We start from the raw sequence: 27,733 nt of genomic DNA, 5'->3' as shown, positions 1-27,733 counted from the left end.
GGCATATTTGATTTATTAGTAAGTCCCAAGTAGAGTGCACTAGAGGTGCCCAGGGCCTGTTAATCAAATGCTACTAGTGGTCCTGCAGCACTGTTTGTGCCACCCACATTAGTAGCCCTGCAAACATGGCTCATACCTGCCACTGCAGTGTCTGTGTGTGCAGTTTTAAACTGCCAATTCGACTTGCAAGTGAACCCACTTGTCAGCCCTAAACCTTCCCTTTTTATACAAGTAAGGCATCCCTAAGGTAGGCCCTAGGTAGCCCCATGGGCAGGGTGCAGTGTATGTTAAAGGTGGACATGTACGTATGTGTCTTACATGTCCTAACAGTGAAATATTGCCAAATTCGGTTTTCACTGTTGCAAGGCCTATCTCTCTCATAGGTTATCATGGGGGCTGCCTTTAAAAATCCTTAACATCAAAGAGAAAGCGACAGGTAGGGACAAATTTAGTCCTAAGTTTAAAGAACAGTACTTAATTCTGTTACTCTTGAGTTCATTTCTTTCTCATATTTATTTCAAAAACATTTTTTTGCAAAAAAGGAGCTATGGTTGTTTAATACGTTACTAAATACACATCACACAAATAAATATAAACAAAACATTACTCACATTACTAACAAATAGAACAAATATAAGATTTAACAATATAAGAAACCCACCAAAGGTGGTGCCCTACACATTACAGTCCTTCTTTTTATTGCAAGTGTATTGGGCTTGCCAAACAATGGACTATATTGCAAAGACTTAAGATGCACTGTATCTCGCTTGTGTGAAAGAAATACATAACGCGTTGATAGTTAAGTGCATGTAAAGCCCATTTCCTTAGCAAGTAGGAGTGGATCACACGTGGAGTTACGCGATAGTGACCACTATTTAAATGTGTTGCTTTCTCTTTGACGTTATATTGACCCTGGGCAGGTTAGGGTTATAGGGTCCCCCCTGGTTTTTGGTGTTTAAATATCCTTAAAGCACAGATTCCCTTTGGGAGCAGATAGACATATGGAGTTTGGGGTCTCTGAGCACACAATTTAAAATTACATCTATTAGTGAAGTTGGTTTTTAGGTTGTGTTAGAAAATACCACTTTTAGAAAGTGGGCATTTTCTTGCTTAAACCATTCTGTGACTCTGTTTATTTGTGGATTCCCTGTCTGGGTCAGTTTGACAGTTGGGTTGTTTGCAACTCTCCTCTAGACAGTGACACAAAGGGAGCTGGGGTGTAGCCTGCATATCCTGATGGCTCATCTGGGCTGAGGGGAGGGAAGGAGTGGTCCCTTACACCTAAAAGGGCTGTGCCTGCCCTCACACAATGCAGTCTCCAACCCCTTGGTGTGTGTCTGAGGCCCGGCCTGGGCAAGGCAGGATCTTGAAAACAACAGACTTCTCTTTGAAGTAGGCCTACTTCAGAGGCAGAAAAGGGTATAAGAAGAGCACCCAAAACCCCTGAAAATCAGATTATTTCTGGAACCAAGAGGAACCTCGACCAAGGAGAAGAGCTGGAGGTGGAGTACTGCCCCGTTGCCTGTGTCTATAGTTTGCTGGGTTGGCCTGCAGTAGCTGCTTCTGCCTGATAGAGGACACAGACTGACTTTTGTGTCTTCCCACTGGTGAAGAATCTCCAGGGGCTTGAACTGAGCTTGTCTCCTGTTGTTGAAGTCTCAGGGCATCAAAGACTTCTCTCTGCCAGCACCTGGGCTTACTGCTGAGAGTCCTGCCTGCTAAGTGGTGCCCTAACCTATCTCTGGGCCCTGGAAAGGTGAAGCTGGTGGAAAAGGACAGTCATCTACGCAAAGACCTCCGTGCGGAGAAACTTTCAATGCACCACCCACCTCGCGGCTGATAAACGATGTGCCACCGGCCTCGTGGCTAAAATCGACATTCCACCTGCATCGTGGCTGGCAGATCGATGCAAAGTGGCTGGGGAAATGACACACAACACCTGCAGCGGCTGCTGTTAACGACGCAAGCTCCCACGCAGCGCGGTTTCCTGACACTGTTGCAATCGGATTTCAATGCAACATCGCTAGGTGCGGAAAATCAATGCAAAGCATGCCTGGACCAGAGGTGCCCATCCGGATTGATGCATTGCTCTCTTGCGGGAGAGAAGAAATGGCGCACTTCAACCGGAAGAGGAACAGCGCAAGGTCTCGCTCGTGAGTGAGAAATCGACGCATCACAGGACTTTTTCGATGCACACTCGCCCGTGCGGCTTTATTTTGATGCTACCCAGATACTTTTGTGCAATAATAGCATTCTCACTGTTTTCTAAGGATTGAGACTCTTATTCTTTTTAAAATTCATAACATGACTTGCGTATGTTGGATTTTTGTTGTTATGGTCTTGTTTTGTTTAGATAAATATTACCTATTCTTTTAACCCTGTGTTGTCATTTTGTAGTGTGTTCACTGAGTTACTGTGTGTGTTGATACAAATACTTTACACATTGCTTCTGAAGTTAAGCCTGCCTGCTCGTGCCAAGCTACCAACGGGGGTGAGCGGGGGTTGACTGAGGGTGAGTCTCCTTTACCCTGACTAGAGTGAGGGTCCTTGCTTGGACAGGGGGTAACCTGACTGCCAACCAAAGACCCCATTTCTAACACCTTTCTTCTTTCATTATTTTGTTTGTTCTTCTGTTCATCTCTGTAATGCTAATAAATTTCCACTGTTTTGTGAGTGACTGACTTGGGGGCGTTTTTGCCTGATCTGTATGGGTAAATCCAATAAAAGTGTCTTCCCTCCCCTTTTAGCCCATTCTCTAGCCATCTTCCAGGATTACCGTTAGCCTATTTTTGTGAATCCTGTCCCAGTTTTTTTTGTCATACTCAGTTTGCCAAAATTCAGAAATTAACTTTCCAAACACAAATCCAAGGTGATTAAGGTGATCACTACATTTTATGCATAGAAAAACATGTAAATCAATTACCTTCTATAATCCCCTTCTGCAGTGTAGATTTTAACTTGCAGCGGCTTTGCCTACTCCAACTAGATCTTCCTTCAAGGGTAATGAGTCATTAAACATTTCCTTAGCCATGCATCATAGACCTGACCCTGACAGTGACTGCTTTCCCACATAATATGTTGCTCAAAAACATTTCGTAAGGAGCGAGTCATATTTCTTAAGTTGAAGGTGGATTTACAAAGTACAGTTGCTTGTGACACTTGCATTACTAAGCATGTATTTATTTCAATCCAGTCTGTGCTTTGTGTTGCATCTAGTTTGGATATTTTACTAGTGGCTGGAGAACTAAAGATGTAATGGTGTAGGGTTCATTGAATTACCCTCCTTAAAATTATTATGTAGGTGGTCAGTTCAAGGATTTGCTGTAAAGCCCTTCGTTGTTAGTTTTTTAAACTTATCACGGCTGTTTTTGTGTTCCTGTAGTCTGATCTTGCTTTAGAAGAAGGAGAGATGCCTGAAGAAAGGCCAATGAAATTGAGTAAGCTTCGTAAGCGACGGCAGAAGCGCAGAGAGGAGACGGTGGAGGAAGATGACGATGATGACGATGATGTAGAGGAGGATGACGAGGAAGAGGATGAAAGTGCCCAAGAGCCTGAAGACTCTGACTTTAATGATTTCCCTGCAAAAGAGGAGTTCACTGGCAATGCTGGAGAAGAGACAAGTTCAGCAGTTCAGAGTATTCAGCAAGTGAGTGTCTGACAGCATAACAGATCAAATGACTGAGTGATAATTTGCCAGGGGTGTGGTTAAGGTATTCATTTGCTGATGGCCAGATAACTTAATGAAGAAAAGGTAAAGTTCATCTTGCGCCCTCTTCTCGTAAATACCTGTATCTTGAACACCCTCACCTCAAGTGTGTTAGCACATCCTCTAACAGGCCCATCAACCTGGGCCACCTTTGTTCAAATATTTGCACACTGCCATCTCAAAACTCTTTTCATATCCAGTGGCGGATGGCTTCTCCCCCTTAAACATTGTTTTTTTCTCCTCACTTGCATACAGTGCAGGTAAGCCCAGGCTTACTGGGGTGGGTGAGGGGAGATGTTGGGTGAGGGGTGGGGGGGTTAAGGGTGAAAGTTCTCCTAAATGGTTATGCTGCTGATGCATGTAGGAAGTTGGCTCTGTATGTAGTATCTCAAAGTGAGAGATAGTATGCACAGAGTCCAAGAGTTCCCCTTAGAGGTTGATAATGGCAAAATTAGATAATACTAATGCTCTATTTTGTGGTAGTGTGGTCAAGCAGTGGGCTTATCAGAGGGTAGTGTTAAGCATTTGTTGTACACACACAGGCAATAAATGAGAACACACACTCAAAGACTTCACTCCAGGCCAATAGGTTTTTATATAGAAAAATATTATTTTCTTAATTTATTTTAGAACCACAAGATTCAGAATGTATTTAAGTACATAAATTGTAAAGTACTTCACACAGGTAAGTTTGGAACTTTGAATTAAAACAGTAATGTACACAGTTTTGGCAAAAATGGCAATAAGCTATTTTAAAAGTGGACACTCCTGGGCATAGGCAGCCCACTGTTGGGAGTTCAAGTAAACCCTAAACACCCAGCACCAGCAACACAGGGCCGGTCAGGTGCAGAGGTCAAAGTAGGGCCCAAATAGGATAGGCGCCTATGGAGAACAGGGGTGCTCCGGTTCACTGAGTAAAATCAACCCAGGTCTGGCTCGAGGATTTGTGAGCCCCCCTGAACCTAATCCTGTACTCAGTTGAGAATCCAAAGCCCTCAATCAGGGTAGTCTTCATGAGGTCATAGGATTCTGCATCTTCACCAGAGAGTGTGAGGAGTCTATCCCTACACTTTCCAGTGCATTTCCCAACGGAGAGCTCACCACAGAGAGCTGCCTACGTTTTTGGTTGCACAAGCCCTCTCAAAAGCTGTGAACCTTTTGGTGATGCCATCACCTTCTTCATATTTAGTTACAATCCCTTTGGGGATTTTTAGGATGTCAGTATTCACTCTGACCCTATTTAAGTTGCTGCCACCGTTTATGGGACTTAAACCCATTTCTTGTCTTTCCCTTTCTATGACTAGGAGCTGTTTCTCCAAAGCCAATCTCTTGGCCATCCTGGCTAACAGGATGTCCTCTTCATTGAGGCTGTCCTCAATGCTCACAGAGGCACTGGACTCCCCTGTGGAAGAACCAGGCTCTCAGACTCTGATTTTTGGGGACAGGGTTCTAGGAGTCCTGTCCTCCCTATTTAGGACAGGAGGGAGGGAGTTCTTCCTCCTGTTCAATAATTTCCCCATCTGAAGGAGTATCCTCCAAATCAGAGAGGTGGTCCCTTGTGAACTCTGCCAAGAGCTCCTGGAGCTTTGCCTTGATAGGGTTGGACCCAGTCTTCATCTTTTTTTATCTTACAGGAAGACCTTAACTCTGTCATCCCTACATGCAGGTAAGGTGTGAGGTTGAGTTCCATCACTGTCTCATCTGTTTGACTCATGATCACTCTAAAGGTTGGGATTACTTTTTAAGAATCTAAAAACTACTTCTAGAACTTAAATCCCAACTTCTACAAACATTTAAACTTTTAAAGGAAATGATAACAGGTACTTACACAAGACCCTAGCAGGACTTTTTAAAATTTAGAAAAATAATCAAATTGTAAAAATCAATTTCGAATGACGATTTTTGGAATCTTGTCGTGTGATCGGGGTATTGGCTGAGTAGTCCTGCAAATGCAAAGTCTTAGACCTCACCGCTGATCAACCAATGTAGGAAGTTGGCTCTGTATATACTATCTTAAAGTGAGAGATAGTGTGCACAGAGTCCTAGGGTTCTCCTTAGAGGTTGATAGTGGCAAAATGAGATAATACTAATGCTCTATTTTGTGGTAGTGTGGTCAAGCAGTAGGCTTATCAGCGGGTAGTGTTAAGCATTTGTTGTACACACTCAGGCAATAAATGAGAACACACACTCAAAGACTTAACTCTAGGCCAATAGGTTTTTATATAGAAAAATATTATTTTCTTAATTTATTTTAGAACCAAAAGATTCAGAATTTAGGTAAGTACATACATTGTAAGGTACCTCACACAGGTAAGTATGGAACATTGAATTAAAACAGTAATGTACACAGCTTTGGCAAAAATGGCAATAAGCTGTTTTAAAAGTGGACACAGTTCAAACATCAACAGTTCCTGGGGGAGGTAAGTATTGGTTAGTTTCTCAGGTAAGTAAAGCACTTAGAAGTTCAGTCTCCTGGGCATAGGCAGCCCACCGTTGGGGGTTCAAGTCAACCCCAAACACCCAGCACTAGCAACACAGGGCCTTTCAGGTGCAGAGGTCAAAGTAGGTGCTCCGGTTCCAGTCTGCTAGCAGGTAAGTACCTGGGTCTTCGGGGAGCAGACCAGGGGGGTTTTGTAGAGCGCTGGGGGGGGGGGGTCCCAAACTGGCACACAAAATACACCCTCAGCGGCACAGGGGCGGCCGGGTGCAGTGTGTGAACAAGGCGTCGGGTTTTGTATTGAAAGCAATAGAGAGACCCGGGGATCACTCTGGCGATGCAGGCAGGGCACAGGGGAGCTTCTCTGGCCGACTGGGCTAGGATGAGGGCCGCCTGCTGGTCACTCCTGCACTGATGGTTGTTTCCTCTCGGTCCTGGGGGCTGCAGGTGCAGTGCTTCTCCAGGCCTCGGGTTCCCTTGTTACCGGGCAGTCGCGGTCTGGGGAAGCCTCTGGATTCTCTCTTCAGGCGTCGCTGTGGGGGTGCAGGGATGTCGACTCAGGGTGTCCACGTCATTGGAGTCGCCTGGGGGTCCTCTCTGCGGTGTTGGTTTCTCTGGACTTGGGCCGGGGGCATCAGGTGCACAGTGTGAAAACTCCGGAGTGAGGCTGGAGTCTTCTTTAAAGTTGGTTTCTTTGTTGTAGATTTGGACAGAGCCGCTGTCCTCTGGAGTTTCTTGGTCCTTTAGGTGCAGGTCAGTCCTCTGAGTCCTCGGAGGTCGCTGGTCCCGCTGGATGCATCGCTGTGCAGGTTCTTTGAGTCTGGAGACAGGCCGGTAGGGCTGGGACCAAGTCAGTTGTTGTCTCCATCGTCTCTGCGGGGCTTTCAGGTCAGCAGTCCTTCTTTCTTCAGGTTGGAGGAATCTGGTTTCCTTGGTTCAGAGTCACCCTAAATACTCAATTTAGGGGGGTGTGTAGGTCTGGGGGGCAGTAGCCAATGGCTACTGTCCTTGAGGGTGGCTACACCCCGTGGGGAATGGGGCACATCCCTAATCCTATTGGGGAGAATCCTCCAAAACAAGATGGAGGATTTCTTAAGGCAGGGGTCACCTCAGCTCAGGACACCTTAGGGTCTGGCCTGACTAGAGGGTGACTCCTTGTTTTTCTCATTATCTCCTCCGGACTTGCTGCCAAAAGTGGGGGCTGTGTCCGGGGGGGGAGGGTGGGGGGCATTGCTGGAGTGCCCTGGGGCATTGTAAAACAAAGCCTGAGCCTTTGAGGCTCACTGCTAGGTGTTACAGTTCCTGCAGGTGGGAGGTGTGAAGCACCTCCACCCAGTGCAGGTTTTGTTTCTGGTCCCAGAGAGCCCAAAGGCTCTCACCCCAGGGGGTCAGAAACTCGTCTGTGGCAGGCTGAAGGATTGGGTAAAATACAGGGGGCATCTCTAAGATGCCCTCTGTGTGCATTTTTTAAATAAATCCAGCACTGGCATCAGTGTGGGTTTATTATTCTGCGAAGTTTGATACCAAACTTCCCAGTGTTCAGGGTAGCCATTATGGAACTGTGGAGTTCGTTTTGACCAACTCCCAGACCATATACTTAATATGGCCACACTGTACTTACAATGTCAAAGAATAGATTTAGACACTGTAGGGGCATATTGCTCATGCAGCTATGCCCTGACGTGTGGTATAGGTGACTTACCTATGCCACAGGCAGTATTTTGTGTGCATGGCATCCTGAGGGGGATGTCATGTCGACTTTGCCTTTTTCTCCCCACCTACACACTCAATCTGCAATTGCAGTGTGCATGTGTTAGGTGAGGGGTCCCTTAGGGTGGCACAACACATGCTGCAGCCCTTAGGGACCTTCCCTGGTCACAGGACCCTTGGTACCACTGGTACCTTTGACAAGGGACTTATCTGTGTGCCAGAGGTGTGAAAATTGTGGAAACAATGGTACATTTTTAGTGAAAGAACACTGGTGCTGGGGCCTGGTTAGCAGGATCCCAGCACACTCTCAAGTCAAGTCAGCATCAATACCAGGCAAAAAGTGGGGGGTAACTGCAATAGGTAGCCATTTTCCTACAATGCACCTCCACTGTGCCCAACCCAAGGACAAAAATCTGAAAAGGAACTGTGCTTCGGAATTCCAAGGGAATGCACCTTCCAAGGAATGGAGCTTGTTCCATTCTGTGACTTTCATGCTTCCTACCCACTTCTAAAGCTTCTCTGCTATGGAGATTACTTGGGTGGCTTATATAGTCTAGCAAACATTTCTTGATGCCCTGCTTCATCCTAAATCTATGCCTCTGTCGCCCATGTTTAAATCTGGGCCTATGCATTTAAATTGCATTCATTGCATCAGTTGTTTTTAAAAATTGAGAACTAGGTGGCAGATGTCCTGTTGGTTAAAACAGTCACCACCCAGATATGCAGTGATCTGCAGCAGATAATGCAAAGCAGACTCCACCTTCCAAATTTCTAAAGTAGGTAGATTGAGTACCACTGTGTGAGAAACGTACTTTACAATGAAAGCTTTCTCAGAAGTAAAGTATTTGGTCATCTCCTGTTTAAATGTAGTGAATGCTTTCTCCAGAACTCTGTGTCCTATAAGGTGACGTCCCGAAATGGTGAGCAGTTGATAAATATACATATTTTCCATTACTAAAACTTCAAATTGGAGAGTGAAGGAATGGTAGTATTTATGGCCTTTGAAAATTGTCTGAAAAGCTACTTTCCAGATATCCTACTTTAAAGTGGGAGCCCAGAACATGTGCAGAGAATATTGGAAAACCCAGACAAATCAGTAGAGAAGGTAGGAGGCGTTTTCTCTGTATGGATTTTCATCTGGAAAACTAATGCCCCTGTGTTATCACCTAATACTAATTTGTTTTGTGTTTAAAACCCATACAGATTCACTCCATTCTTATTGTGTACGGGGTAGGAGAGAAATTAGCCTGTCTGGTGGATCCTGTGTGGCTCCTGGGGAAGCATTCTTTGGAGGTCTCCTTTTCTTGAAGCCATTGCCTCAGACATCTTCACCCACATGTAGGGGGTGGACATGAACAATGCCCTGTGAGAAATAGGTGCTTATGTGTGCTAGGTCTGTAGGTGTGGAAGGTTGGAACGAAGTGACAATTAAAAGTCCAGTGTATGATATTTGCATGCAGGTGACTGATGCTTAGCCTTGAAATTAGCTATGTCAGATGAGTCCTTCATGACTCATTGCAAGAGTCCAACCCACCCCCTGCCCCTCCCCACCCCCCCAATATCATGATTTCTTTCATGTGTGTGAGTCTGAACCTCTCTAATGAGCTTACAAGATGCCTCCTTGAAAATGTGAGCGTGGAGACTGATGTGTTTTGAAGGGAATAGGCTCTCTTGAAAGTTTGGTCATCTTGAACCTGCCCCCCTTGAATGACCATGCATTTATAATCTAAGCTTTGAATATATTTGTGAATACAATGTAAGAAAAGTGAAATACTCAAAGTAAACTAGTTTAGGTTCCATTTTGTGCTATTTTTAAAAGGCACTCTAGAACCAGCATTAGATGAAATGCTAATGGAATTTACTATGCTTTATTATTTTGATGTTATCTATTAAGAGTATTCAAACTAATGAAATAATGACCACCTCGTTGGGAGATTTTACCCTACAAAGGTTGTATGTAATAGGCTGTGATTACATTGGACAAATGGTATTTCAGTCTTTAAATATGAAAATAGCTTTAGTGTATTGTAAGTCCACTTTAAATCCTCATTTCTTTTAGGACCCTGTTTAAGTTAAGCCTACAAGACAGCACAGTGAAAGACGTATTGTGGTCTTACAAAGAACATACAGGGGCTTGGAACCCGACCATTGCTTATATTTGGTTGGCTTGCCTGTCACTCATCTGCCTGCTTCGTATTTGTGTCCCAATTGTCAATCTTGTGTTTGTCCCTCCCATGCAGCTTAGCCTCGTTATCATCTGTTTAGACTGGCTAGCTTCCATGCTCTCACTGCTTGTTTTTAAGCACTATTATTTTTCTTTTTGGTTAATCACTCCACAAGAGTGCATGCCTTTTCAGCTATCACTTGTGGTTACTTCTCTCCCTCCACTCCATGTTACTTACTGTTGCCAGTGTGGTTCTCCCTTCGGCCACCATGTTTTTTGTCCTCCTGTTGCTTTCTAAGCTTGTGTTTCTTAACCACCCATTCTGTTGCTCTCTTGCCTGTTGCTTTGCTTTTGCTCTCCAACCATGCGCTCTATTGCTTCTTTCCCCCTGCCTTCCATGCTGCTTTGTCCTACCCACTCCCTCCTTCTCTGTTGCCTGTTTCTCTTCCCCTACATTGGTTTCCACTACCTGTGCCTTCCTTGTAGCCCTAACTGTTCTCTCAGTGTTGCTCCTTTCCACCCACGCCCTGCGTGTTGCTCTTCCCACAACCTCTGTGTTGCTTTCCGTACCCATGCCCTCCATGTTACCCAGCCCATCCACACCCTCGATATTGCTTCAAAAACACCTTCGCACATTTTTTTTTAATTTGCAGATCAACTTCTTTTGGCAAGTTAAAAGAATTTTAAAAAAAGGGACTGTGCAATTTTGTGGCCATGTATATGTGTAATATGTATTCCTACAAAATGGTGGAGCTGGTCACGTCACAGGCTTTTTTACTCTCATTTAACCATGCTACACAGCATTCGAGGGTGCTGTACAGCATGGCTAAAAACCATTGACCAAGCTTATAAGTTTCAAATGCAAGTTTTGTTGTTACCTCAAGTAATGCACAATATCATGCGGGACTTGTCTGAGTGAAGAAACCTCATATAGTAGTAAGAGGATTCTAAACAACAATCAAAAACATAAGCGGTTTCGACCCCAGGATGCCAGTTATTTACACTTTAATCAAGATCCACAAAAATGTTTCCAAACCCCCTGGTCACCCTATAGTATCATGGTGTGGCTCTGTATTGGAACCGTTACGTAAATTTGTTGGCAATAAATTCAGGATGAAGTCCCAAAGACACGGTCATACGTACATGACAGCATGCAATTTCTTAACATGCTGGATGTGTTAGACTTTACACAGGGCAGAGACATATTGGTGATCCTTGACGATGAAACACTGTACATCACCATTCCCTAAGATGTGATGATAGTAGTGATAAAGCAATGTGTAAGATGTACTGAGTTGGAGGATGATCTTTGCAAACTCACTGAAAGTCTAGCAGCAGTCACCCTTAATAAGAAGTATTTTGCATACAAAAGAAAGGCGCAGCCATGGTAGCTTGTTTCACTCCAAACGTGGTGAATCTGTTTGTAATGGAGTTTGAGGACAGTGCCATATAAGATATTTCCAACCCCTTCTCCACACACATAAGCAACTGGAGACTGTACATAGATGATGTGGTATTCATCTGGCATGGAAACACTGAGGAGCTTAGGGCCTGATTTAGATATTGGAGGAAATGGTTCTGCCTCCACTTTTTCTACGGAAACCCAGTCCGCCGGCTTGGCTGCCCGCTCGCCCGCCTCCCGATTTAGATGTTGGCGATTCCATAGACTTTAACCAGTCAGAGTCCCTTCTGACTCCACCAAGGATTCCCATCCACCACGACAGCACCATAGGGGATTGTGGCTGGCGGCAGGACCTCAATCACACTTACCGCAGTGAAGATTTGGATGTGATCGGACCTCCATTTCTGAGTTGATGTATTGAGGTGGGTTTGAAAGATCACCTTTTTTTCCCTGATTCCACTACTGTTTCCAGCTGGACAACACCCTCCGTCGCTGTTGCCACTAGACTATGGAGAAAACATAACCCCCCCACCCCGTCACAACAGTGCCATAGGAAATTGTGGCCGATGGGATGTGGCTTACTACCAAGCAAAATGTGGAGGTCATACCTCCATTTCAGAGTTGGCGGATTGGGGGAGGGCTCACTGTTTTTTCCTGATTCCACTTCTGTTTCTGGCTGGACATGGCTGGACAACATCCTCCATCGCTGCTGCCACTGGACCATGGAGAAAACATGACTATGGATAATGGTGTGTATGTGGTGTGTTGTGTATGATGCAGGGGGAGACCTATGGCAAAGGTACTGTGTGTGTGTGTGTGTGTGTGTGTGTGTGTGTGTGTGTGTTATACTTGCCTCTTGCCTTTACCTTTCCTACTGCCATCGTCTGGTGTCCAGCAACGTCCTCCCTCCGTCAACAAACCGCCACCAGTACACCACCTGCAGGACTGTAGAATCGAAATACTGTGGGTGGAACATCGTCAACTTGATGGTCTTCTTGGGTCCGCTGCTGTGGCAGTTTTGCAGTAACACTACTAAGATCTCAATCAGGCCCTTAATTCTTTTGTGGCTCCGCTCAAAAAACAAAGCCAGGACCTACACTTTACTACGCACAATAGCACTAAGGAAATCAGTTACCTAAATTTGATGATTAGACACAGCATTGGCAAACTGTCCACCACATTGTAAAGAAAACCGACAGACACCAATTCTTTTTGTTGCTACAATAGCCACCACTCGAGGGCACTGAGGGACAACCTGCCCTGTGAGCAATTCTTACACATATGTAGGAACTGTACCCACAAAGAGGACTACTTTAAAGAGGCGGAGATATTAAAAGGCAAACTGTTGGATAGTGGTTACCCCAAAAGCATCATCTTGCGGGTCATCAAAAGGGCATGGTTCAGCCTGAGAGAGTTTTTACTGACTCCCAGACAGAAGAACAAAAATCAAGACCCCATTGTCCCTTTTTCGTGGTCAGTAATGATATCAAAGCCATTATCAATAGACACTGGCTCCTTATGAGTGACTCCTGCGTACAGACCCCTCTCTGTGCCTCCAAATGGAATAGAAATAACCGGGATTTTATAGTAAGACCTTATAAGGAACCCCATAAATAAAGTGGCATTAGGGGGCTCATTATGTACATGGTGGTCTGGGCCCCCATGCAGGCAGTGGCGGTAAATACCGCCATATAATGATCCGCCCAAAACCCCATACTGCTACCCTTCCGTGAACCCTAAAAAAGCCTTGCTATCGCAACGTTTACCCTTCCCTGAACCCTAAATGCCTCTTTCCTTAAAACTACCCTTCCCGGAACCTAAACCCCATTACTTACTACCCTTCCCTGAACCCTAAGAAACCCTTACTACCCTTACCTGAATGGTACCTTTCCCGAACCTTAAAAGCCCCTGTCCCTTAACACTAACAATCCCTGAACCGCACAACCCTTCCCTACCCCTTAATGATACCTTTCCCAGAATCATTAAAAAAAAAAACTACTAGCCCTCTACCTCCTTCCTCACCTCACTGTAAACACTCCTCTCTACTTTAGCAGAAAGATGCCCCTTTGCCCCTGTTTTCAATGTTCTTAAAATTGCCACACACTGACGTCATTTTATTGCTGTATCCAGAACTTTTTTCATTCTATTTTTTCAGTATATTACATTTTTGACACAACTGTTTGCATTCTTCATCCCACAATACTTCACTGCAAACCACATTTATTGTCTGTTAATTTGTACAGCTGTGTCACAAGAGATATATATCACTCCATAATTTTTAATGGTAATCATATTATTTCCACATGCGAAGGTTAATTTGTGAATGGCGTTACGGGTGGCAGTTCTATTGCGAAATGAACAGAGGATCTCTTCACAAGAAAAATCACCCTTTTAATGGACCAGCAATGAAAAGACAAGACAACTCGTGCTTCCATCGAAGGCCTCCGTAGAGCTTGTCTGGGCACTGGGCTAGATCAGTCTTGGACTGGAACATTATCACTGTACAAGCTGTACCTGTTATGCAAAAATAAAACCGAGGTGGTCAAGTTATCCTAATTCACTGGCTTTGAAGTGATACAAGAACATAGACCTAAATTGATTTTTTTCATTTGTTTGTGAATTCGTTGCTTTTGATTGATGGCATACAAAAGTCTCCCAAACACTGAAGAGAAGCCCCCATCTTATACACAGCTAGACCACCACATGGTAGGTCGCAGAGACCGCACCAGTGCCAGTCAAACCTGTTTCAGTCGTTCTCCTTGTGGGTTCAGTATTGGCCTTGCGCTAAACTGCAATGACATGAGTATTGAATACCTGCCTATTGTGGTGGCGTTTCCTATTGATGGGTTGATGGGACCACAACATCCTGGGAACTTGCTTGCATCATACGGCTTATTTAGGCTGCTGGAGACACTTGAAGAGTCTGAAATAGATGGCAAGTGGTGACGGTAAAACAAAAGATTTGATCACTATACAGTCGTACTGTAATCTTGATTCAAACAATTCATGAAAATGCCATGATTTGGTGCCTTGTGACTCATTTATGTAGAAAGTTCATTATAGATTTCATTTGGTGCCTGAGATGTTAGTAAGCATTGGTTTAACGTTGCTTGTTTCTCTCTTTAGGTTGTAGTAACCCTTGATGACTCTAGCGTGACCAGCCCTTCCAGCACTACAGGAATCACTAGCATCACGGTTACTCCCATCACCACGCCGGCCGGGGCTCAGTTTGCCAACCTCCAGCCCGTCGCAGTAGGCCACCTTGCAGCGGCAGACCGACAGCTCCAGCTGGACAACTCCATTCTCACAGTGACCTTCGACACAGTCAGCGGCAGCGCTGTGCTGCACAACCGCCAGAGCGAGCTCCAGCTCCCGCCAGGGCCGGAGACCGCCAACCCCCAGTCCGTGGCTCACTTCATCAACCTCTCCACCTTTGTGAACTCCATCGCGCCTCTGGGGGGCCACATTGCGGAGCAGCAGCCCCTGTCGTGGAGGGCCGTGCCTCAGTCTGACGTGCTGCAGCCCCAGGAGCAGGAATCGCAGCCTGAGGCAGGACAGCAGGAGTCCCAAACAGAACCACAGCAGCAAATGTACAACTATTGACTTACAAGGGCAAAAACTTTTTTGGGGAAAAGTATTGATTTTGCTTTTTTTTTTATTAAAAAAAAAAAAAAAAAAAAGACGACAAAATGTTGGCCAATGGGAGCCAAAAGTGTGCTGGGCACCAAAAGCAAACAAAAAAAGTGGATTGAATGGAAGTGCAAAATTGTTAAGCACATGCCAGCAGCACTCTGATTAATGAGCTCGTATTATTTGCCATTTCAAAGAATTGGAACAATGGGTCTTTGTTTCTCGTGAAGCGCCAAGGACTGCAGAGAAGAGTTTGGAGACACCGCAGCGTTCCCAAGGGGAAGGATTGAAAAATTGGGTAAACCGAGTCAGGTGCATGGATTTCTTTTTTTGTTTTCAATGTCAAGTGGGCTGCCATGCAACGAGCTGTAATGCATCAGCACTGAGGTAGAAAACAATTCTTATATTTAGGGCGTTCTTTGACCCTTGACCCTGCAGCTTCCCATCTGACTGGAATATCCTTTGGGAAACATGAGGGGCCAGGACCAGCTTGTGCATTTTGAAACCTATGTGCCACCTGTTAAACATGCCTACTTCTAAGCTCCAACATAACTAGTACTTCTACATACAGGGCCTCCATTGGTGTCTCTTCCTTCGTTTATCCTTCTCCCCTTTTTCACTTCTTGAAATGATTTGTGCTCACGTTTTAGTTTCACTTTTCCTGACCTGGCAATGGCTTCCATGCCAGACTTCTAGGACATCACCCTTTGCTGGGTGATGATCTATAAGCCACAAATGTCTGTCAGTGCATCCTCTCTGTTTCTATCTACATATCATGTGTCTTAAAACATGGTTATTGCAATGCCATGTTATACTCTTGCCTAGAAACGCTTCAGTGTCTTGGTTCAGAATTGCCAAAGCAAACCAGAAGGTAAGAGGAGCTGACGCCTTACCCAGCAGTTCCATGTGCTTGTGTTTTATCAAGTGGCCCTCTGCTGGCTGGAGTCATGATGGCTGTGCTTATGATGGTTACTCCTTAAAAGAGAGCTTTGTTATAAGTAGTAGATGATTTCTTAACCTTGAGTCTCATTCAAGGTTTCATGATGTCACTGAAGGTTGAGTTTTTCTATTGGCAATAAACCCTGCCTCATCCTTCGGGGAAGCTGAAAGCATACTGTGCGGGATCATTGTCTACTCTGAGGCAGCAGTCGCTTGTCTTTGGACCCTGCCTTCACATAACTTTTGCAAGGTTTGGCATTGTTCAACTTTATTTGTTCTCTGCTGCCCACAAAAACATTTAGATTTTCTAGTAAGTGCAAAGCTACATTGTAGGAGCAAATTAACTGTTTCAAAAGAGAAAATTACCTTATCCTGAGACATAAAATTGTTTACCTTTTATGGGCTCCTTGTGAAACAAAATCAAGAAGGTGGTATCCTCCTTGCAATTCACAATGTGATCTACTAATGCTATGCTACTTCAAAAACTTTTGGAAGGCATTGAATAGTTACTCAGGCGAAGAGCAGACTATGACTATTTGTAATATGGACATTCTCTATGATGGGCCACTTGCATGCTACTACATCATAATCACAGGTTAGAAAAAAGGAAGCCATCCTGCTTGGTCAACTAATGATCATTACTGGTTTAATGGGGCATAAGTGAGAATCCTGTCCATTCTATGGAGTACCAGTATCAGGAGTTTTGGATAGTAAAGTACACCCCAAGGAGTTAACTGTTCCCTGTGAACATTGTTCAATGTGTTTTTTAGATCGGTCTCTCTGTTTTTACTGACACTTTGATACCTGGCGACCTTTTATTCCCAGTGCCAGGTTGCTTCACCCAAAGCTGTGCATGTAATGTTTCTGGTAGGAAGGAAGTCTCGTTACATAGAAAAACAAAAACTCAATTTGTAGATTGACAGTGTTGCACTGAAAATATGGTCATTGATGCATCTTTCCTGGTTTCTTTTAGTATCTCCTGCAGTCACTTCTAATTGCAAACAAAGAGCAAAACTACCAATCAAAATGTAATTTTAGCATTTTTATAGTGAGGTCCTGCGCCCTCCATCATCTTCTTCATCTTTTCTACCAGACCACTCTTCTTCCATTGAGCAAACCTGTCACCAAGTGGATCCAGAGATTAGCTTTTCGAAAACCATCTTGAAACAAATAAGAGTGCCCTTATAGAGATGTTCTATATGTCTTTTGCCCTAATAAACATATGTAAGTTGTCTTCAAAAGGGAACAGTAGCACAAAGCATTTCTTGACCCTTAGATGCCTTTACCAGTCAGTGCCACTTCTCTGAACCCAGATATTACACTAAATGTTTTCTTGTTGGAGATGAAGTTTAAAATGTTTCATCTCTTTATTGTATCGAAAAAGATGCATCTTTTCTATTGCCTGCTTGAGTGTTTGCTTTATTCCTTGTTTTCACAATATAATTAAAAGCCCAAGGATTAGTCAGACAAAACCGTATACCTTAATAGTGGCTTTTTCAAGTGTCTTTCCAGTATAATACTGTATTTTCTGATGTGGCTACACTTTTTTTGGTTATTAGGCAAAACTATTGAACTTAAAATCCTTTACATTTGGCTAACGCATTGCTCAATTAGTTGTTATGGGCAGGTTTTTCTTCTGTCTCTCTCCATTGATAAACTTTATAAGATCCATTAGGCAATCTCATGACCAACTTGATACTGCAATTCCAGTGGTGCCAATTTGGTTGGGAATAGTGGTTTCTTCTCCTGCTCCGCTCGCCTTATGCTGATTTTGTTTTTTAGTGTTTTATTGTTTTGAAAACAGAAGAGAGACAGAGCCAAAATGTAATAGACATCATGTTGAAATCTAGCGCATTATTCCCATCTTTAGTCAGGGCAGCAAGAAGTGAATGAGATTCTCCACTTTCTGTTTCAAATTCCCTTTATTATTTAAGCATACAATGGCACACAATAGATGTAGGTACATGTGATTTTAGAGTCACAGAAATAATCCATACTTCAGCACATACAGCAGTAAGCAAATGCATAGTAAAGAATCATGTTGAAATTATCCATTGATCAAGCGTCAATTGATCTAACCTCATCAATTGATCACACGAAATAGGCTGAGAATAACATTCTACATTAATAATTAACTCTTGCTTTTGCTTGATTTGCCAGTAGCAGAAGAAAGCTGGGTGCACTTACAGACAGTAATACAAGAGTAGATGTTAAAAATATACAATTCTACATTGTCAAAAATGGCCTGCTCCCAAAATGGAGATAATGGGTAATCCAGATTTTAGTGCAAAAGATGAAAAAGGCAAGGAGTCAATAGTTGTGTCCAGAGTTTAGCCATCACGTAAAGTGAAATGTGTCTCTGCCTTAGTGCCTGAGCAGCGATCAGCCCATACATTAATAGAGCCTGATAGAATATTTGGCTATTTCATGTGACTCTTTGTGCTGTACTGCATTCATACAGCATATTTACATTAATATATTAAAATACACAGTAATACTCTACATAAAATGTCATATTTTTCACATCTTACAGTATTTAATCCGGGGTAGATGGAGTCAAGTTATGTGATTGGCGTATTTTAGTAAACTAAAATGGTAGAAATTCCATCTGAAGATTCTCTGAGACACTCTGGTACTGATGAGTATGGATTGGTCACTTCCACACACAGAAAAAGACTGCAACCTAGTGATACCGTTAAAACAATCTCTGCTATAATTAAACTAGTCTCCCTTGAGAAGGGTTAGTGTCAAAAATAAAGAATTTCAAACTCTCCCCCTTTGTAATAAAAAAAAAATATTCTTAGAATACAGTTCAGAACATGCTGTGGCTTTCAGCAAGCTCAATGATGTGATCTGAATTATAGAGAATTACGTTTTTTCTAGAGCTTCTGTTCCTGAAACTTTCTCCAGATTCGCCAAGCTAAGAATGTTAATTGGATCAGACAAACAAATGACCATGTTCTTCATGACCAAGGAAGGAGGTATTTTCATGGAGTTAACAGGAAAGCACTGGAACAGACCTGTTGCTCATGCACCCTTGTTGCATTTCATGCAGTGATGGAAGATATTAAAATGTATCAAGAAACAGGGGCAAGCCTAAAATACCACTCCAGGAACCTGGGGAAATGCAACATATTAGTTATAATAAAGCAGATTTGTTAATAATATCCACCACCTTCCCAAAGAATTGGAACTCAGCCACTATCACCTTGATCAGTTATTTCAACTTGTGACATTTATTTGTATGAATTTGTATTTTACAAGAAAGTCATCACCATGTTTGCCCCCTTCATCTAATACATGAGGTAATGCAGAAATGTATGCTTGGGCAAAAAATGTTTTCTGACATGCCCTCACTCTCCATTCCCAGTAGCATTTTGTCCTTTTGCATGAGCAGGGTGAGCTTTTAGGCTGCAGTATTAGGATTATAAAAGTTGCCAGGAAGGACTGCATCGGATCACAATGCAAAGGTTAACATGCTCACTGTCATTGATATTAAGAGTAATGTGTTCACCCTCTTAGAGGCTCTGTTTGTGATTCTTACTAAATATGTAGGATGTAGAAAAATGTTCCTTAATGGCCATTCTCCCCTACAGAAATACCTGGGTGTAGAACGTTTAAGAAGTTCCAGCTGTTAGAAGATATTTAACAGGTTCCTCCACAACTGTATTACCCTGTTTGATGAGTCCTTTTCCAAGAGGGTCCACTTGTTCTGGTGAAGTCGACAAATGGGCCGATTTATATCTTGGCAGATGGACTGCACTCCGTTACTCCATCGCTCTGATTTAGAAATGTACTTCAGCCCAAAAGATATTTCACCTGCTGACAGGAGCCACCATCAAAGTGGATCCTGCCAGTGTATTGGAACTTTGCCATATGGCTCCATCAAACATGACCTAGCTTTAGGTAAAGTTTCTAAATTTTATTTTATTCTCAAGAACAAAACCACAAAGTGGATTTTTGTTTTTGAAAATGGAAAAAGTAGTGCCCTCCTTTCAGTGGGAGCCATTTCACAATTGCGGGGGGCATTTTTAGTTTTTTGCTGTCCTTTACCAGCAGTGTTTGCCTGGCGGTGGTGGGCAGCGAAAAAACGGCGATATGTCTGCCTAGCCAAGTTGCGTGGGCAGATATATATATAACCAGTTTTCCGACGACCCTCACTCCATCGGAGAGTGTTTGGCCATGGTGGAAACTGAGTAGTCTCCACTGTTGCCAAATTGTGGTCCACCCGCATATAAATTCAGCGGGTGGACCATTATATTGGCAGTAAGCATACTTCATCTCTGTTGTGATTGAGTATCCAATATATAAATCAGACCCCTAGTCTGCTTTAAAATCTGTGATTCTATTTCTCACTTTAAACATGAATTATTTTTCACAAGAGCATGAGCAGGAAGTGTTAGTGAATACACAAATGTCTACCTGTGGCATCACCTTGTACAGCTTTTCACTTGAACAATTAGTAATGTTTAAAGCCCATATAACTTTATTTTAATAATTCACCGTAAAAGTGCATTACTCCTCTTAGTGGGCTTTGCATTCTGGTTTTGCAGAGGCTAGCATCCACATACTAAATGTAACAGCTAGCACCTCTCTGAAGATATTTTCTGTCAGTTTTTTTTCTGTTGTTCTTCCTTTGTCTCCATCGTTTCCAATACCTCTACTGTTTCTGCATTTTCTTCTGCAGTCACCTTTTATTGCTCACTGGCTATGGGGAACATTTCAAACTCTACTCCTTTCAAGGAATTCTAATGGGTGGCATCCCAGGTTGACTATACCTTCTATATACACAATCTTAGAAGTCAGCACAGTTTTTTCATTCAGGTTTCTTCAAACTTTTTGGTGAAGTCTTGTTATTCTGCTGTTTTAAAGGAGTATATGAGCAGAATGAAGCAGGTTGAATGCAGGCAAAACAGTTACTTGTGTAGTAACATAATTAGAATCTGTAGGATCCTTCAGATGATGTCCTTTTCCATCAATTACAAGAATAAATACTGATCTTGCTAGCTCCGTTTACAGGTACAGCCAAGTAGGCAAGGCTTAAAAGGATAGCACTGGAGACATTTTGCATCAAAGCAGATTTTTGTCCAATTATGTATCTTTAAGTTATGCCTATCACTTGTTTTTTAGAGGACTGTGTGTGCAATGGTACTATGGAGCATCCTGTTGTCTGTGACTATACTGTGTCCAGCCAAGCGCCTCCCACGCCCAAGAACATTCAATTGCTTTGCCCCTTTTTCCAAGGCAGTAAGCTTTCCTCTTCAATGTAAAACATAAGATTGTATTGATTTGATTGCACCCGGTATGGTGTAACCAGCATTATAAATTGTCCCCACTCAGGACAGCAGACCTGCACTGTGGAAGGCAAATACGTGGACTTGTTATCCTGACTCGGTAACCCTGTTTAGAAGGTAACAACCAGTTCTGCAAAGGTTGCCCCATATATACCTTCTGTTGAACAAGCTTGTCCTTCCTACTCATTCTATAACATATTCCTGATCAAAGCCAGAAAAGGCACTTTATGGAATCCATTGCTATATCTTTGAAAAAGACATGTTGCCACTTAAAGCGGAAAACCTATCTATTGTATGAAGAGATGAATATGGACTATTGTAACTTACATTGGTTTCCATACTTAGCTGTTAAGCCTATCGAATAAAAGAATAATGTGAAGAGCACTCAGGCTCCTGTGTTTCATTTTAGACCATAAAGTCAATTCAGTGACTCGTTACTAATTGGTACAGGTTGTATGATGGAACCACGCATGCCGGAACAACACATGCCTTAACAATGCGGTCGGATCCACAACTGCGTCGTTTCCACGCATACCTTTACAACAAATTTCATGTAAAAGCATGCCTAGTAAAATAAATGCATGTAAAACGGGTTGCGTGGTTCTGTCATGCAACCCCACCCCTAACACCGAACCTACCCTGACCCCCCACCCACACGCCCTGAGCCCTAAAAAAAATCGTGACCTCCACCCGCCCCTATAAACTAAGGTACCCCGACCATCCACCCACCCACCCACCTGGAATCCTAAAAAAAAAAAATATATATACCCTCACCCCACCCCTAAAAAGTAACCTACCCCAACCCCCCACCCGCCCTGAGCTGTAAAAACTAAACTACCCCAACCCCTCTACCCCTAACCTGCCCCGACCCCCAACCCATAAAACTAAACTACCCCAAAACCCCCACCCACCCTGAGCCCTAAAAAAAAAAAGCAATACCCTCACACCACCTCTAAAAAGTAAACTACCCAACTCCCCACCCGCCCTGAACTGTAAAAACTAAACTACCCCGACCCCTCTACCCCTAAACTCTAAACTACCCCGACACCCCCAACCCACCCTGAGCCATAAAAAAAATACCTTGACTGCCCACCTCTGCCCCTAAAAGGTAAACTCCCTTGACCTCGCCTCATCCGCCCCGAGCTCTAAAAACAAGAAAAAAAAAAAAAAAAACTACACCACCCCTAAAAACTAAACTACCCCGACACCCCACCTGCCCTGAGCCCTAAAACCTTCCCCCCGAATAAGTAAACTACCCTAAGCCCTAAAAAAACTATTCCGACTCCCCTACTCAAACCTCATTAAACTAAATTACCCCACCCTAAGCCCTTAAAAAAAAAGAAATACCCTGACCACCCACACTCCTGCCCCTAAAAACTAAAGTACCCCGACACCCCCACCCACCCTAAGCCCTAAATCCACCCCCCACTGCTAAAAACTACCCACCAACCCTGCTCCAAACCCACTTACCTCTTCACGTCTTCTCCCGATCCTCCCTCCTTCTCTCCTCCCTCCTTCTCTCCTCCCTTAAACCTTCCCCCACGCCTTTAAAAATAAACTGCCCCACCCTAAGCCCTACATAAAAAATAATTACCCAAACCACCACCCACGCCCCAGAAAAAACAAACAAAAATACCCCGACCACCCCACCTTAATCCCTTATTAAAAAAAAAATACCCAAACCCTCTACCCCCACCCCTTAAAAATAAAAATAGCCCGCCCCCACCCACCTACCTCAATCCCTTAATCCACCCTGCACCCATGCCCCACTTACCTCACTGCACCCTCGCGTTCTCTCCGGAACACTGCATGTTTTTTTTCTGTGCCTTAACCACACATATGCGTGGTTCAGCACATGCATGGTTAAGGCACAGAAAAAGCCATGCGTTGTTCATGCAAGCATGGTTATGCTTACGTGGGAAACGTCTGCGTCCTTAAGGGCGCATTGTTAAGGATCGCTTTTTTTTTTTTTTTATAGCTGGCACCTAAGATGCCCTCACCGAAACCTGGATGAACCCCTCCTCGGAACCCAACATCGCCATAGCCATCCCTGAGGGCTACAAAATCACCAGAAGAGACTGCACCAACAAACCAGGAGGAGGAATCGCCATAGTCCACAGGAGCTCCATCAGGATCTCAACCAACACCCACGACGCCCTAGATGCCGCAGAACACCTGCACTTCTAGATTTACGCCAACACCACTCTGAGAGGAACCCTTGTCTACAAACCCTCAGGACGTCATCGCTGACACAATCAGCACCCACGTCCTCGCCTCCACAGACTACATGCTCCACGGGGACCTGAATTTTCACCTGGAGAACACCAACAACTGCAACACATCAGCCCTGTTCGACAACCTCGACAACCTTCAGCATCATCAAGGAACTCACCAACCCCAAGTCCTGCTCAGCCGCCCCCCCCCCCCCACTCGCAAGATCTCTGCGACTCCCTCGACACCTTTTTTCACCACAAGATCACGGACATCCGTGGCAGCTTCGCACCGCCAACCCCCACGACCACCACTGCCAATGCTGTCAGGATACTTCAATTCGATTTCCTCAGAAGCAGAAGATAACTCCTCAGTCCCGACCCGAGCTACTCACAACGAATATTAATCCTTCGTGGTGAGTACCCCAGAGGGGGAAAGGGGAATGGGATGGTAGAGAGACTGCCACAGAGATGATGAACGCCAATACTCAGTCTGCCTCTTCACATCTAAGATTGGATACAGCACCTGCAAGAGTCACAGTCGCAATTACTAGGGACATACACCAGTTTTTCACTTTCTACTCTCAACACTTAATTCTCTTTAATTCTATTATTTCTTCACTCACCCTGAGTTCTCTGTAGCCTTGCTTCTCTCTATAAATGATAGCTCTTCTTAAAAAAATGCTTATTACTGATTCTGGAAGAACTTCTCAACCTTTGTTAGAGATTGGTTTTATGTTGCTATATATATATGTTTGATGGCATGTGTAGCTGCAGATACACATGCTGTGCACATCCCACCATCTGGTGTTGGGCTCGGAGAGTTACAAGTTGTTTTTCTTCGAAGAAGTCTTTTCGAGTCACGAGACCGAGGGACTCCTCCCATTTCGGCTCCATTGCGCATGGGCGTCCACTCCATCTTAGATTGTTTTTTTTTCCTCCATCGGGTTCGGACGTGTTCCTTTTCGCTCCGTGTTTCGGGTCGGAAAGTTAGTTAGAATCTCGGAAAAATCGTCAGTATTGTTTGCGTTCGGTATCGGGTTAGTTACAACAGATCAACACCGACTTTTGAAGAGCTCCGGTGGCCCTTTGGGGTTTTTTCAATCCCCCGTCGGGGCCTGGTCGGCCCGGCCACGTGTCTCTTCAAGGCTGATGGAACGGACCCCATTCCGCTTCTGCCCAAAATGCCATAACAAGTATCCATATACAGATCAGCATCTGGTCTGTAACTTGTGTTTGTCGCCGGAACACAAGGAAGATACTTGTGAAGCCAGTCGAGCGTTTCGGTCCAGGAAGACACTAAGAGACCGAAGAGCAAGGAGACTGCAAATGGCGTCGGCGCCGACAGGACAAGAGCGTTTCGAGGAGGAGGAAGAAACATTCTCCATCCATGAATCGGACTCGGATGAGATCGATCCCAAAGAAACGCCGAAAACCGTGAGTAAGATGTCGAAACACAAAACTCACGAAAAAAACACTAAAGCCCAGGGGACGCCACCGCCAACAGGCCATGGCTTAACCCGAAAAATAGGTGACCCATCATCGGCACCGAAAAAGGGTACGCTGGGGGCGAAGTCATCCGACTCCGGTCGAGATACCGCCACACAGCAATCTCGGGCTCGAGATAGTGGCTCCGAGCAGGTTCGGCACCGAGATAGCGGCACCAAAATGGGTCGGCACCGAGAGACCACGACACCGAAAGTAAAGAAGGTTTCGTCGGAACCGAAAAAAGCAGCCGAAAAGGTTTCGATACCGAAACATCCGGCCTCAGAACCGAAAACAAGTTCCTACACTGAGGAACAAGGACTGTCCACACAAATGAAGACACATAGATTTGGACAGGAATTGGAAACAATAGAGCCAGACTATACACAAAGAAGGCTCCATATCCAAAAAGAAACAGGGAAGATCAGTACTCTCCCTCCGATTAAAATGAAACGCAAACTTGCCTTTCAGGAAAAAGACAAGCAGCCACAGGCAAAGATGGCTAAACAAGTAACCCCGCCACCATCTCCACAATGCTCTCCGCAACCATCACCGGTAGCCACTCCACCAATGATGCAATCCCCAACTCATACAGGAATGAGTCAAGATGACCCTGACGCATGGGACCTTTATGACGCACCAGTGTCAGATAATAGTCCTGAATGTTATCCAGCTAGACCGTCGCCACCAGAGGATAGTACAGCCTGCGCACAGGTGGTGTTGAGAGCAGCAGCATTTCATAATGTCAGCCTGCATTCTGAGCCCATTGAAGACGACTTTCTTTTTAACACACTGTCGTCCACACACAGCCAGTATCAAAGTCTTCCTATGCTACCCGGAATGCTAAAACACTCCAAACAAGTGTTTGAAGAGCCTGTAAAAGGAAGGGCCATTACTCCAAGAGTGGAGAAAAAATATAAACCACCACCAACAGACCCCGTGTACATCACACAACAGCTAACACCGGACTCAGTTGTAGTAGGGGCTGCGCGCAAAAGAGCGAACTCGCATACTTCAGGAGATGCACCACCTCCAGATAAAGAAAGTAGAAAATTTGACGCAGCAGGCAAAAGGGTGGCGGCACAGGCAGCAAACCAGTAGCGTATTGCCAATTCACAGGCTTTGTTGGCCAGACACGATAGGGCCCATTGGGACGAAATGCAACACTTTATAGAACATTTGCCCAAGGAGTTCCAAAAGAGAGCGCAGCAAGTAGTAGAAGAAGGACAGAGTATCTCCAACAATCAGATACGGTCAGCAATGGATGCTGCAGACACAGCTGCTAGAACTGTCAACACAGCAGTAACAATAAGGAGACATGCATGGCTGCGTACATCAGGATTTAAACCAGAAATACAGCAAGCTGTGCTGAATATGCCATTCAACGGACAGCAGTTGTTTGGGCTAGAGGTGGACACTGCAATCGAAAAACTTAAAAAAGACACTGACACAGCCAAAGCCATGGGCGCACTCTACTCCCCACAGGGCAAAGGCACATTTCGAAAAACACAGTTTAGAGGGGGGGGTTCGAGGACAAAGCACAGAACCCACAACCTCACAGACAAGACCCACTTACCAGAGCCAGTATCAGCTGGAAAGTTTTTGGGGACAATATAGAGGGGGACAATTCCAAAAGAATAGAGGAAAGTTCCAAAGTCCCAAAACTCCTCAAAACAAACAGTGACTTCCAAGTCACACATCCGCAACACATAACATCTGTGGGGGGGAGACTAACCAAATTTTACAAACATTGGGAGGAAATAACAACAGACACTTGGGTCTTAGCAATTATCCAGCATGGTTATTGCATAGAATTTCTCAAATTCCCTCCAAACGTCCCACCGAAAACACACAATATGTCAAAACAACATATAGATCTTCTAGGACTAGAGGTTCAGGCATTGCTACTAAAAGAAGCAATATAATTAGTACCAAAACACCAGAAAGGAACAGGAGTTTACTCTCTGTACTTTCTCATACCCAAAAAAGACAAGAGTCTGAGACCTATATTAGATCTCCGAACATTAAATACCTACATCAAATCAGATCACTTTCACATGGTGACATTACAAGACGTAATTCCACTACTCAAACAACAAGACTACATGACAACACTAGACCTAAAGGATGCATATTTCCATATACCGATACATCCTTCACACAGAAAGTACTTAAGGTTTGTATTCCAGGGGATACATTACCAATTCAAGGTGTTGCCATTCGGAATAACAACTGCGCCAAGAGTTTTTACAAAGTGCCTGGCAGTCGTAGCTGCACATATCAGAAGGCAGCAAATACATGTGTTCCCGTACCTAGACGATTGGTTAATCAAAACCAACACGCTAGAAAAATGTTCACAACACACAAAGTATGTCATAGAAACCCTCCACAAACTAGGTTTTTCAATCAACTACACAAAGTCACACCTTATACCGTGTCAAACACAGCAATACTTAGGGGCGACAATCAACACAGCAAAAGGGATTGCCACTCCAAGTCCACAAAGGGTTCAGGCATTTCACAATGTAATACAGGCCATGTATCCAAAACAAAAAATACATGTCAAAATGGTGATGAAACTCCTAGGCATGATGTCCTCATGCATAGCCATTGTCCCAAATGCAAGGTTGCACATGCAGCCCTTACAACAGTGCCTAGCATCACAGTGGTCACAGGCACAGGGTCAACTTCTAGATCTGGTGTTGGTAGACCACCAAACATACACCTCGCTTCAATGGTGGAACAGTATAAATTTA

The 27,733-nt window shown here is 44.1% G+C and overlaps 1 protein-coding gene across 3 annotated transcripts in view; it reads left to right on the top strand.

Annotated features, from left to right (window-relative positions):
- PRDM15 (PR/SET domain 15) overlaps positions 1-15,150 on the top strand; it is a 345,544-nt gene extending 330,394 nt beyond the window's left edge. For all 3 annotated transcript variants that reach the window (XM_069202594.1, XM_069202595.1, XM_069202596.1), the window contains 2 exons: positions 3,383-3,646; positions 14,546-15,150. In XM_069202594.1, the coding sequence (XP_069058695.1) occupies positions 3,383-3,646; positions 14,546-15,022 (741 nt within the window). In that variant the 3' untranslated portion in view covers positions 15,023-15,150. The remainder of the gene's footprint in view (positions 1-3,382; positions 3,647-14,545) is intronic.
- Positions 15,151-27,733: the final 12,583 nt, after the last annotated feature.

Source organism: Pleurodeles waltl, chromosome 8, assembly GCF_031143425.1.
Source record: "Pleurodeles waltl isolate 20211129_DDA chromosome 8, aPleWal1.hap1.20221129, whole genome shotgun sequence".
NCBI classification, from domain to species: domain Eukaryota; kingdom Metazoa; phylum Chordata; class Amphibia; order Caudata; family Salamandridae; genus Pleurodeles; species Pleurodeles waltl.
This window is presented reverse-complemented; position numbering and strand designations above follow the sequence as displayed.